Below are 13,809 nucleotides of genomic sequence, written 5' to 3' on the forward strand. Positions count from 1 at the left end.
ATAATGTCAATTTGTGATGATCAAGTAGCAATTTAGGGCATTTAAAATATATTATCTTAAAATAAAATATATAATTATACACTATAGATTATATTATGTATATTATTATATAGATTAAATTATAATCAAGTAGGCCTAGTTTTGTTGAACAAATGAAAATAAGTGTTATTGCATCATAAAAATTATTTTAATACTTACTTTAATACTTTTTAATTTGACATTTTCACAAAATGCTCTTTATAAAAGTCTACTTAAGTGCGTTAAAAAAACATAGTCATGGAAGTACACATATTTATATAGCCTTTAATTTCATCAATATTACCTGAAAATACAGTTAAAAAGAACATAAATGAGCGGCCTAACAGTCTTGTAAACAAAGAAACACATTATAGACGTGCAAAATAGTTTAATTCGGACAAAATGACTGCACACACTCGCCTTGCACTTATTTTGGCACTGTGCATGGTGTAAGGTCCCAAAGTTTATTAGTGAGAGTATTCAGTGTTTAAAACCTTTTCCTCTCTTATGAGAAAATGTCATTTTTGGCTTTACTGACTATCCTGACCAAGAGGAACAGTACTTTTACTTAATTAATTGACTTGTTCTGTTGACCAGTTTAATTTACCAATAAAAAAAACAATTTTATGGTTTTGTTAACTGAAATATGTATTTATATTGACAGTATCAGAGACTCTGTTAATAAGAAAGCTGTAAGAACTTTGAAAGTTTGTGAATTTTACAATTTATTTGATTTTATACATATTTATGAATTTCTTCCTTTTTTTTTTAATACTTTAAGTTTAATACTTTCCTCCCCCTGGTTTTGTTTGTTGTAATTTGTCTTTCTATCTTTTTCTTTTCCCTTTTTTTTATAATATTTTGTTTCTTGATAACATGTTGTAAGTTATAGTTATTCGAATAAAAAATAAATAAAAAAGACTGGACACATTCGAGTCTGATAGTGACCCGGAAAAACAGTTCGCTGCTTCCGGGTCATTCGTTCTGCATGTCGCTATTCTGTGTAGTCTGCAACACTTTTGGAATTTTACGGCTAAGTAATTTCTTCTAAACATGTCCCGGGGTTCTAGCGCGGGGTTTGACCGTCACATCACCATCTTTTCTCCGGAGGGGAGACTTTACCAAGTAGGTGAGTACGGACGGCTTTATTTGACTTGAAGAAGAGCTAAGTTAGTAACGTTAAGTGCACAGTCATGCAGCTCACATTCACTCTCTCTTACACCAACAGTTACTGTGGAATCATATTATTATTTTTCTGTCACATAAGATGTTATCTACCTGTATGTGTGTATTTTTCTTCTTCTAGTTTATATATATAAAGCCCCATTTAGTCTAGTAGCTAGACCGTTAGCATTAGCAGAGAGTGAGTGATGGAGAATAGGCTCATTGATGTTCAATGCTATAATTTTATCACACATTTACTGATCTTATAAATGTGTAGTTATTAATTTAATGCGACAGTGCATTGATACACATGTTGCTGAGGCACCAACATAATTGGATGATGAAATTTTCTTTGCAAAAATGTACCATGGCAACCGCAGTTTCCGCCAAAATACCACAGTTTTATTGAACAATTTATGTAAACAACTTGGCTATAACAATATATCTTTGAAATAGCATCAGGTGCATAAAAAGCATTAATGATTTTAATATATATAATGATAAACATGATTAAAAAAATCAGATGACCAGGATTTTTCTTGTGCATCTTATTTGATTGATTTTTTTTTATTTTGTATAAGCTAAAAACTCTGTAAAATACACACACTACTGTAGTTAGTACATTGTTTTGGTTGTTAAAGCATAATGGTAGAATATTATATTTCTTTCAAACAGTCTGAGAAGCAGTTTTGAGTGTTGAAGCTTATTCCCACAGAGAAATGTGCCTAATTTTGAAATAACGTTGCTAGTAACTTTTAACCGTCTAAATAACGTTTATTATTTTTTTTACAGAATATGCATTCAAGGCCATAAATCAGGGTGGTCTGACATCGGTTGCTGTTCGGGGGAAAGACTGTGCAGTAGTCGTCACACAGAAAAAAGTCCCAGTAAGTCTGCTGTCATGTACCATTTTCCACTGAAATTAGGCCTGGGTGTCTGAGAAACATCTCTCAGAATCGCCTGGCGTTATAACCTGCCCACAAATAAAGCCAGAAATGTCACATTTTATTATTAGCCCTTTCAACACATACATGTTTTACCAAATAAAAAGAACAGCACTTTTAGAGTTCATCCCACTCATTGATGTGAGCATAAGTATTGGGACAGTTGAACATAAGGCAGATATAAAAGATTAAAAGCTATTATTTAGTTGCAGATCCCTTGCACACAATCACAGCAGTGAGTCTGTGACCCATAGACATCACCAGACTCTTGGTCTCATCTTTGAAATGCTTTTCCCAGTCTTTAATGCAGCCAATTCCAATTGTTGCTTGTTTTGGGGAGTTTCTGCCTTTACTCTCCTCTTCAGCTGCTGAAATTCATGTTCAATCAGATTTAAATCTGGAGATTGACTTGGGCAATCTTAGACTTTCCATTTCTTTGCTCTTATAAATTCCTTGACTGAACTGCCAGGGTGTTAAGGGTCATTGTCCTGATGCAATATGAAGCACTTCCCAAGGAATCTGGTGGCATTTTTTTGAATATTGGTAGGCAAGATGGTTTTGTACCCTTCCAAATTCATTCTGCTGCTGTCATCATACATTAAGTCATCAGTAAAGTTGAGAGGGCCTGTTCCAGAGACACCCATGCATGCCCATGCCATGACACCACCTCCACCATGCTTTACAGATGAGGCTGTATGCTTGGGATCATTGCAGTTCCCTTTTTTCTCCACATTTTTGCTTTCCCATCACTTAGATAAAGGTTCATCTTTGTCTCATCGGTCCATAAACACAGTTCCAAAACTCTTCTGGCTCACCTTTGTGCTTTTTTGCAAACTCTAATCTTGTCTTTCTATTTTTGGTGCTGGTCAGAGGTTTGCATCTTGCTGTGTAGCATCTGTAATTCTGTGTCAAAGTCTCCTGAGGACAGTAGATTGTCAGAGCATCACCCCAGCTTTCTGGAAGTTGTTGGTGATTTTACAGACACGTCTTTTAAGGTTCATTTTCACAGCTTTTATGATTTGTCTGTCATCAACTACTGTTGTTTTCTCAGCCGATCAGGTCGTTGTTGGTTGCTGGTGATTTCCAAATTCTTGATTTCTCCATGCCCTTTTGTTTTTGCTAGAGCTCTAATTGACTTACTCTTTTCTTTTAGCATCCAAATTGCTTGCTTTTCTTTCAAAGTGAGCTCCCATCCTGGTTTGTGTGTGTCATCATCGAATGCAAGATTCAGAATACAGAAGTAATGGATATAACTGATACGACACATTCCCTGCTTTTAATATCTGAAGAATTAATGCAACAGGACACAGCTGATCACTTAGAAAGACCTGTGAGGCAACTGTCCCAATACTTATGCTCACATCAGATAGAGGGATGAAACTCTAAAAGTGCTGAACTTCTTAGCTGGTAAAACATGTATGTGTTGAAACGGCTAATAATAAAATGTGACATTCTGTAGTTTTGTGACAGCTTCCCCTTTAAGACCGAAGTCCGGATCCAATATAATGTTACATATGCGTTTTCTTTTCAGCTGTTTACGCTCTCTTAAGACCTAAATCACTTATGAGGCATGGGGCATAATATGAAATGATAGACTTTTTATTTCATCCATCTTATGTTTATCGTCATATCGCACAGCCCTAATTTGAATTGGCTTTAATTCAAATTTTTCCAACCTGGAATGTCTTTTCTATGGTGGAAACATGCAGAACTGTTGGTGGAATTAATGTTACTGGTAAGTTCAGTTCCAGTGGTGCTGGTGCTCTAAGACAAACCTGTGTTTTCCAGGACATGCTGCTTGATTCATCCACTGTCACACACTTATTCAGAATCACAGAGAATATCGGCTGCGTGATGTCAGGAATGACAGGTACAGAACTCATCCACATAGTCATTTTCATGATGTCTGCTGGAACTGATGCGCTCATTAATGGCTTGTATTTTGCGTTCAGCTGATAGCAGGTCTCAAGTGCAGCGAGCTCGCTATGAGGCCGCCAACTGGAAGTACAAGTATGGTTATGAGATTCCAGTAGACATGCTTTGTAAAAGGATCGCTGACATCTCGCAGGTTTATACACAGAATGCAGAGATGAGGCCGCTCGGCTGCTGTAAGTCAACACTTGCTGAATTATTAACACACACATGAAGTAGTATGTCATATTTTTGTTTAATTTTTCACTCTGATTTTCAAGGTTTTTCTGCCAAAACAGTCCTTATTCAGAAAGATTTTAAATCATAGCAGAAAGTCTTTGTATAAAGTCATTGTATAAATGTTGGATGTTTTCAAAACATTTATCTTTTTTTTTTCCCCCAATACAAATATCTAAACATCCTTAAATCAAGATACATTTACTTGAAATGAAACAATAAGATATAAAGTCTTGTATTCTGAGAAGTTGAACAAAATTAAGTGAGTTTATGCTTGAAACGCGAACCAATATCTGTCAGCGGGAGCAGAAAACATGTTTCCCCTTTGAATTAAATGTATTTTTCTGAGCCTACAAGTTATTGGTGTTAAATTGCCACCTGGTGCTAATTACCTAATTGTTGACAAACCCTAGTTAACTGGCAGCATTCCTCCAATTTTGACTGAGATTGCAAGATGGCGTGCTGCTTTAAGGTAACTGAAACGCTGTGACAGGAGGTTGTCCAAATGAAGGCCAAAGCGATAACACTTTCAGCCACTGCAAGAGAAGCAAGTCATTCCAAATCTCTGATTTCTATAATATTGCAGGTTTACAATGACACTAATTCATTCAAGTCCCCAAAAAATGTAAACTCTTGTAATGTAAATGTAAACGCTGTAAACTCGCTTCAGCACTGCAGCTGCAATTGCTTGCCAGTTCAGTTTTGAACAGGGTAGGGATCTGTCTCGGGATGTTTGAGAGAAGACGGACTGAAAGTACACATTGCAGCCGAAAGAATAAAAAGGCTAGGCTCACCTTTGCTGAGGAGCATGTTGTATAGAGAGAGGAGAACTGGTCCAAAGTTCACTTTAGTGATGAGAGCAAGTTTAATTTATTTGGGTCTGATGGGAAAGGAAAGACTGAACCTAAAGTGTGTAAAGAAGGAAAGGTGGAGGAGGAAGTGTCATTGTTTGGGGGATGTTTTCTGCGGCAGGAGTTGGGCCTCTTATACAGATACATGGCAGAGTGAATTAAAATGTTTATCAGAACCTCCTTCAGCAACATGCAGTTCCTTCCCTGTGTTGCGGTCCTACTCGCCCCTCTCCGAGCGGGATTAGAACTGCAGTCTCCGGTGTGGGAGGCGGGCGCTCTAACAAGGAGGCTAAAGGCCACAGCCTCTAGCGTCAGTCACTAGAGCGCCTCATTTTGAGATCAGGGGAGTGAGGTTTACACGCAACAGCTCTTACTAGCCTATGTCGGTTACACTCACTCCCAGCCGGGTCACGGCACCAATGTTGCGGTTCTACTCGTCCCGCTCCAAGTGGGATTCGAACCACGGTCTCCGGCGTGGGAGGCGGGCGCTCTAACAAGGAGGCTGAAGGCCACAGCCTCTTGTGTCAGTCGCTAGAGCGCCTGACACACGCAACAGCTAGGTTTACACGCAACAGCTCTTACTAGCCTACGTCGGTTACACCTGCAAGCATCTCCCAAACAGCCTGCAATTTTCATGCAAGACAATGCCCCCATCACACTGCAAGACAAAAGTAGGTTCAAGCAGTTCCTTGAAGCTAAGAACATTGAAATAATGAAAAGGCCTGGCCAGAGTCCTGATCTAAACCTGATTCAAAAACCTTGATGATAAAGTTATGGCTAAGAAACCCAGTACAGTCACCAAACTGAAGAGACTGGAAGAAGAGAGGACCAAGATCACATCAACGCTGCGTGAGAAACTAGTGATGTCCTGTGGACGCAGATGTGCTGAAGTTATTCAGAGCAACGGCCTCTAAACTTCCTAATTTCTCACAGCTGTAACCCTCCAAAATTTTATTTGCAATCTTCCATGCTACAGTGGTTACTGTTATCTAATTTTGATCAGTTTTCCACAGAAATATACACACACATTTCAGTTAATGTTTAATTGATTTCAATGAACAAAATTGTTTTTAGTTTTACTTAACTGTAATAACCTTGGTATTGTGTTCCCTTCCATTTATAATTTAAATTTCCTTTACTTGGTTTTAAAAGGTGTTACATTTACAAACCTGCAGAAACCCTGTTAAAAGAAGTACAACAGCGTACAGCCTCAAGCTTTAATATTGCATGTTGGTTGTTTGTGCACAACTTGATGTACAAAGTTCCTTTATTTGTTGTGTTGTGTTATCTTTTCCAGGCATGATTGTAATTGGTGTAGATGAGGAGCTCGGGCCACAGGTGTATAAGTGTGACCCAGCAGGTTATTACTGTGGCTTCAAGGCCACGGCTGCAGGTGTCAAGCAGACAGAGGCTACAAGCTTCCTGGAGAAAAAAGTGAAGAAGAAACTTGACTGGACCTTTGCGCAGACAGTTGAGGTACAATTAGAATTCAAGAAAACATTTGATACTGCTTTATCAAAATGAATTCCAGCTGCTAACATTGCTCACATCAGCATCAAAGGATGTTTAGTAGATCTTTGTCTAGTCATCATAGCACTGGTTCTTTGGAATGGAAATATCAACTTCCTCTAAACTTGCTTTGCTCAATAATGTAGTTAAAGATAATACAGAAAGGATTGGTTATATATGCTTGCTTCCTGATTTCTTACACAATTTCTTTGTAGACTGTATTGCTAATCTGTACATTTTGAAATCTACGAAGCAAGGGAAGGTTATACTAATAAACTACTAGCTACTTAAAAGGATAGTTCACCCAAAAATGAAAATTCTTTTTCACCTTCATGTTGTTTCAAACCTGTAAGACCTTCGTTCATCTTCAGAACACAAATTAAGATCATTTTGATGAATTCCAAGAGCTCTCTGACCCTCCATAGACAGCAAGGACACTACCACGGTCATGTGCCAGAAACGTAACAAGGACAACGTTAAAATAACCCATGTGACATCAGTAGTTCAACTAATTTTACGAAGCTACGAGAATACTTTTTTGTGCTCATAGAAAACAAAAATAACGACTTTATTCAACAATTCGTCTCCTCCGCGTCACCCTATAGCGCCATTTTATCACATACGTAAACAATGTGTATGCCGTTCTGTGTCAGCTGCACCGTATGTGGATACGTTGTTTATGCTTTGATCTGAACGTAAACAGGAGTAGACGAATTGTTGAATAAATAATTTGTTTCATAATTTTTTTGTTTTCTTTGATGTCACATGGGTTATTTTAACTATGTCCTTGCTACGTTTTTGAGCCTTGATCGTGTAAGGACCCTTGCTGTCTATTGGAGGGTCAAAGAGAAGATGAACGAAGGTCTTACGGGTTTGGAACGACATGAGGGTGAGTAATTAATCATTTTTGGGTGAACTTTTAAAATGAAATGTTAATTAATTTACACTAAAAATTGATTTTTAATTTTAGGATGTGTGCTATTTTGAACTATTGTGTATATACATCCTAAAGCCAAAAAATCTATTTCACTGGATTATCTGTGTGTTTCATTTAATTTCATTAGAAGATTTGCACTAATAAACCATTTCCATCCACAGACGGCGGTCACTTGTTTAGCAACTGTTCTGTCGATCGATTTCAAGCCATCTGAGTTGGAGGTAGGCGTCATCACAGCAGAGGATCCGAAATTCAGGTGGGTGGAAGAACCGTGTTCACCATGCAATCTTGCACCATTGCACTCTGTTCTACAGAAAATCACTTCTCGAAAGGCAGTCGATGGCTTCAGTATGATATTCCTCAAATGATGCAACATGGCTCATTTATGTCACATTTGACGTGTCCGAATGCCAGATGCGTATTATAATTAGAGCACACGGATTATTTTTTTACACGGTTGTGGCAGCTAAAATGACTTGCTCCTTTGCTCTGTTCCAGGATTCTGTCAGAGTCAGAGGTGGACACTCATTTGGTGTCTCTGGCTGAGAGGGACTGAGATCTCCAGGGTGCTGCTCAAAGTATTGAGATACGTAGGATCCCCTTCTGAGCTTTTGTTCTTATGTAAATTCCCCGTTCCATTAAATACATTTTGAGAAAAATATTAAGATTCCTGCAATCTTCCTTTCTCTTTTTCTTCTCGTATAGCAGAATGCCTCGGGAGTGAATGTTTTACTGGGGGAGTCCCCATCATGCACATCTTTCATTTTCGCTGGATCCTGTGTTTTCCCTAGCTGATTTGACAACAGGGAAATATTTTACAAACCTGTTTTTCATTTGTGAACTTTGAGCATCTTAAGTGTAACAAGAGTCAATTAGGGCAGGCTAGAGATTACGCAAGGAACGTCAAACACATGCTTTTGAGTTTAATCACACTGATGATCTGAGTTTAAAGTGTTTTTCCTTAACCAGATACTACTCAACTTTGTGGTTTAACTGAAAATATGAACAAATATGAATTTAAATTTTCATTTCTGTGGAGCTCTCATAGTAAATCTGATCCTCAAATAAGTTTGATTAAAAAAAAAAACAATAAGAAGACCAGAAAATAATCACATTAAGTAGTAAATACTTTCAGCAAGGATGCATTAAATTGATCAAAAGTGACTGTAAAGACAATTTATAATGTTACTAAAGATCTGTATTTTAAAGAAATGGTCTTTTCAGAATTCAGAATCCTGAAAAAATGTTTCACTGTTTCCATAAAAATATTAAGCAGCACAACTATATTCAACATTGATGATGATAAAATGTTTGTTGAGCAGTAAATCGGCATATTAGACTATTTCTGAAGGATCATGTGACACTGAAGATTGGAGTAATGAAGCTGAAAACTCAGCTTTGCATCACAGGAATAAATTCCATTTTAAAATATATTAAAATAGAAAATGGTTATACTATTTCACTATATTACTTTTTTATTGTGTTTTTGATCAAGTAAATGCAGCCTTGTTGAGCAAAAGAGACTTCTTTCAAAAAATATAGATGTATAAACATTTGAAGTGGATCAAAAAAAAGTTCATTAAAGTTGTCCCAAGACAAGAACACATTTTGGTTTCTGGACAATTTGGATGAAAGGTCCACTTTAAATGTTGACTACTAATATATATATATATATGTATATGGACAGTGTTGAAGATGATTATGATGTATGTCACATTGAAATCTTTCCAATGGTTTTAATAGTATGATACTCATTGTCAGGAGAACAAAACTATGGAATTCCCCTAAAAGTCATGATCCCTGGCTCATCCGTCTCCAGACACATGATTAATGCCTTTTTAACAAGAGCGCTATGACTTCGAATTAGGTGGCGATCTGAATAATCCATAAATTGCACTGATCCATCATGTGTTTATGGATGATCTGTTCATACGTACACAATGTAATCCTAGCAATGAATATATTATTCTTATGAAACTCACACCACTAGTGGTCGGGTGCTCATTTCTCTTTCTTGTGGGGAACTTTGTACTGAGCGTGAGTCAGATATTCATGACTCCACTTTAGCAGACCCAAGGAATTTTATTCAACTATAGTGACGCATCTCCGTGACTCATGCGTTCCAGAAAGGAAATGATCGTTACTGTACACACCGAGGGCTTTTTTTTCTGAACCGACACTATGGGCTGGTATTCCACCACTACAGAAGTTTACGTGTTCTTTCACAAGTGTCACAACTCAGAAAATTTCCAGGCCTTCTGAAATCACTCCAGCACATTCAATTCAAGAAACACCCCACTCAGAATTCATGTCACTTCTTTTGTTTTTAATGTAAAAATAGTTTCACAGTGTCATATATAGACTATAAACATTATCGACAAGTGTTTCATTTCACATATTTACAAATATAAAAATATATCTCTATATATATTCACAAAATATACATATTTTGCCAACTCTGGCTTCAAAAATATTTCTAAAGGTTTTGGTCCAGCTATCTTTGGGGGTTCTTTCCATGTTGAACAGCACCACCGCTATCATGCCCCCATGAGGGGCTCAGCTCTTCTTTTCCACTTTAGCGGAGTCCCATCGAGGGACTGACGTCCTGGGAAATAGCGCACCCCGTCCCAGACCTTGAGACAGCACCTACAGCATTCGCTGCTTTGCATTATAGGGAATGTTATCCTGAGGGCCAGACTATCTCCCACAGAACTGGATGTCATCATACATCTGTTAAAAGAAATAAGGATATATAAATATAAATGGTATAGTTACATAAAATTAACTTCACAACATCGAGATGGAATGTAAAATGTAGGAGATATTTCTCAAAGAAACTTACACAATCTTCATCAGACAAACACTCCTCATCGCTCTCCTCGGACTCGCTCTCTGGCATCGCTCTGAGCTCCTGAGCCGTCCGGTTGTAAAGCTGCTTCTGGATCTCGCGGTCCAGTCGGCCGAAGGTCAGGTGGTACGGCGTGTATCCGCCATAGGTTAGACTGTTAACATCTGCTCCCAAAGCGATGAGTGTGCGCACCAGACCCAGGTTCTGCAGGTCCACGGCCAAATGGAGTGACGTACGGCCGCTACACTGCTCCTAAACGCAATAAATCTTACATTAGTTCTCCTTTCAAGCATATATAAGAGTCATTTGTGAAGCTGGAGAGTGGTTTAAACTTATACCGTACCTTTGCGTTTACATCCGCCCCAAGCTGGACCAGACTCTCCACCATTGAGAGGTAGTTGTTAACGGCTGCTATATGGAGACACGCGTGTCCTGTAATTGAAAAAGAAGGATTGTATTTTAAAAACGGCTTACTCAAAATGATAAGAGACTTGTTTTCGTGATTAAAAGTGCAATTTTATTCCAAACTATGACTTACCGTTGTAGTTTGGGAAGCTGAGAATGGAGTGCAGATGCTGGGTCTGAATCTGAGTCAGTACTGAGAAGCAAGCTAGGGAGCCTCTTTTGCAGGCGATGTGGAGGGCTGTGTTTCCACTCTGATCGACCAGCCGTGGATCACAGCCGGCCTTTAGCAGACTGTCCACCATGCGTGGCTGTTCTGTGATGACGGCGAGATGCAGTGCAGTCTGGAGATGGAGGTTGGATGTTAGTCAGGTTTGGAAAACCAACTCTTACTTTGAGGTGAACTGTGTGTAGCAGTGAGTAGTTGTGTGTGTGTGGGAGCTCAATTACCTGTCTTTGGTTGTTCTGTCTGTTCAGGAACGGGTCGTTCTGACACTGTTTGAGAATCTGGGTGGCATACTCTTCCGCCTCGTGAATGATGGCAAGGTGAAGATACCTGGAAAATAATGTGGGAGGTTTTTTTTAGAAAATATTTTAAGAACACTCTCAGAGGATGTGGTTTAGCAGACACACAGTACGAGCAGGCGGCGTTTCGCAAGAATGGAGTTTTGAAGGTTATTTCCAACCAGTGTGGCTCCACACATCTGATACAGTATCTGCGCTTGGCCACGCGCCAGGGACTTTCCTGCCTGCGCACTTTGTTTCTTAAGCGCCTCCCACTTTGGGCGCTTCTCCAAAACGATATTTGTTTACTTCCGCACTTTAGCGATATTTCGCGAATTTGTATAAATTCTCTAAAAGGTTTTTGAACGCATGTTTTTTTCTGTTTACAATTACAGCTGTAGAGTCAAAATTGCTCAGTTGGAGCCAATAGAACATTTTAAAAAAATATTGTACTTAATTTTTATCGATCGAAGGGAATAGTAATTTAACAATAAATGCATTGTTTCATTTAATGCAATCTACAACAATTTTAGACACTCTAAAGTAGGTTTTGGTCACAATTGTTGCAAGTTGCATTAAATGGGTCGATTTCTGCACATTTTTAGGCTATATAAGAAACTTGCATTGCATCATTTTGTTTATTTTTTTTTAAGTTACACTTACGTATCTCCATCCTCAGTGACTTCTTGTGTCCAAGTTTCACACGTCCCCTTTGGATTCGCAATCGGGTCTTCAAAACGCAAAATCTCAATTTCCTCCACAATTTTCATATACTCGTCCTCCTTTAGCGAATCCACGCCGCTGTCGACGCGTTCCTCCAAGTGTTGCGTTTTCCTGTTTTTCATATCCATTTCATCCATATCACAATCCTGAAAGTGTATCATGCTAGCTCTGTGTACATCCATCGCGACGCTCTCTGTTTCGCAGTCAGCAGTGAAGTGTGCTCAGAGGGCGGCGCGGTGGCGCTTTTATAGCTGCGCCTCGGTTCCATGCTGCAGATCGGGGATTTCCATTTTAACTCTGCAATGAAAAGGGGAACTCGTAGCGGGCTTTTATGTAGAGAATTTCCCTCAAGATGACTCCGCGAAGTAAGAATGAAAATCTGTATTTTCCTATTACACATTCAAATCTACCTGGTACTCAGTAAACCAAACTCACGGGAAAATGAATGACAAGAGAGCAAGTGAATGAAAACCATGAAGAAGGGGACTATTAATAATGCAGGAAATATATATATATATATATATATATGTATATATATATATATATATATATATATATATATATGCAGCTATATATAGCATTTGATATCAACCTTATTTTTGTTTGTTTGTTTCTTTTCATACTGTGGTACCCTAAAAAGTGAATGTCTTTGCATGATATAATAAAATATACAAATTGTCATTTATTTTGAAGAAATATATCACGTTTCAAGCTATCCATTATATATATATATATATATATATATTTTTTTTCTTTCAGATTTGCAAAAGTATGTGGTTAATGTGGTTATTCTGCTATAGGACGCATGTGGGAACTTACAGGGGAACTGAGTTCAGACATTCACTAAAAATCACCTTGACCATCCTGTACTGTTGGGACTTCCTTTAAAAAATGAAAGGCATCTAGAATCCAGAATTCAGTTCAGTGGTTGCATGCAATTACAAAAACTTCTGAAAAAGGAAAAATCATATAAATAAATAAATACATAAAACCCTAATGTGTTTGTTTGCTTGCAGATGCCACTTGCTTAGATTCAGAAATTATTAGCGTGACTTGAATGTTCAAATACCCTCGGAGCCCGTCTTTAATTCCTTACAATGCAAAGTTTTTTTCAGTGTTCTACAAATTTTTGAAACTTTTTCAGAATTAATATAGGCTGAATGTGAAGAGGGCTGAGTCAGTTTAAAGTCACTGAAGTGAAACATCCCACATGGAAGGCCCCTCGATGTTCCACATGATGCAGGTTTGGGGGGTCCACCATATTCCCCTGCACTTTTTTCTGGGGCTCCCCCATCAAATTTTCTAGCGGCAATCATCACATTTCGCCGTCTTTTTAGTATTTTCCATGACAGCACTTAAAATAAATTGAAACCATTCAAACACTGAACAAAAAGGACTGGAATTTTAACAACTTTACCCCAGAAATTGCTAGTAAATTTTACAAATAATTTCACAATGAGTTAAACATGACATTTTGAAGTAGAAGGTTCCTTGTTTACATTATATTTCTTGTAAAACATACAAGCTTTTATATATAGGCCTACAACTTTGAAAAATCATGTTACAGTGAAACTAATCTACACTTATTTGCATGACAGAAAATATGCATTTGCTTTCTTTTCAGTAGAGAACAAAGGCATGAACTGCAATCTGGTTTCGTATCCACCTCTTCAAACAGAGCAAGACGGATGGACAGGCCAAAAAAAAAACTGATACGGAAACTCCAAGTAAATAAAGCTTGAATTAATGTGATACTGTATC

The 13,809-nt window shown here is 38.0% G+C and overlaps 2 protein-coding genes across 3 annotated transcripts; one reads left to right on the forward strand and one right to left on the reverse strand.

The window, feature by feature from the left end:
• Positions 1–937: 937 nt before the first annotated feature.
• Positions 938–8,226, forward strand: LOC306843419 (proteasome subunit alpha type-6). Of its 2 annotated transcripts, none has more exons than XM_079374913.1 (7): positions 938–1,147; positions 1,975–2,069; positions 3,915–3,996; positions 4,079–4,234; positions 6,423–6,601; positions 7,733–7,827; positions 8,070–8,226. In XM_079374913.1, the coding sequence occupies exons 1-7, from the start codon at positions 1,072–1,074 to the stop codon at positions 8,125–8,127; spliced, it is 741 nt and encodes a 246-aa protein (XP_079231039.1). In that variant the 5' UTR covers positions 938–1,071; the 3' UTR covers positions 8,128–8,226. The 2 variants fall into 2 exon arrangements, with proteins under 2 accessions (XP_079231039.1, XP_079231040.1); XM_079374914.1 differs by having other exon boundaries at positions 1,030–1,143.
• A 1,650-nt stretch (positions 8,227–9,876) lies between these two features.
• Positions 9,877–12,352, reverse strand: LOC306844287 (NF-kappa-B inhibitor alpha-like). The gene is made up of 6 exons (XM_079376292.1): positions 11,989–12,352; positions 11,272–11,377; positions 10,958–11,165; positions 10,763–10,851; positions 10,414–10,671; positions 9,877–10,301 (listed from the first exon to the last, which is right to left on the reverse strand). Exons 1-6 carry the CDS (start codon positions 12,228–12,230, stop codon positions 10,269–10,271), a joined length of 936 nt encoding a protein of 311 aa, XP_079232418.1. The 5' UTR covers positions 12,231–12,352; the 3' UTR covers positions 9,877–10,268.
• Positions 12,353–13,809: the final 1,457 nt, after the last annotated feature.

Source organism: Barbus barbus (genome assembly GCF_936440315.1).
Source record: "Barbus barbus genome assembly, chromosome: 24".
In the NCBI taxonomy this organism is placed as follows: Eukaryota; Metazoa; Chordata; class Actinopteri; order Cypriniformes; family Cyprinidae; genus Barbus; species Barbus barbus.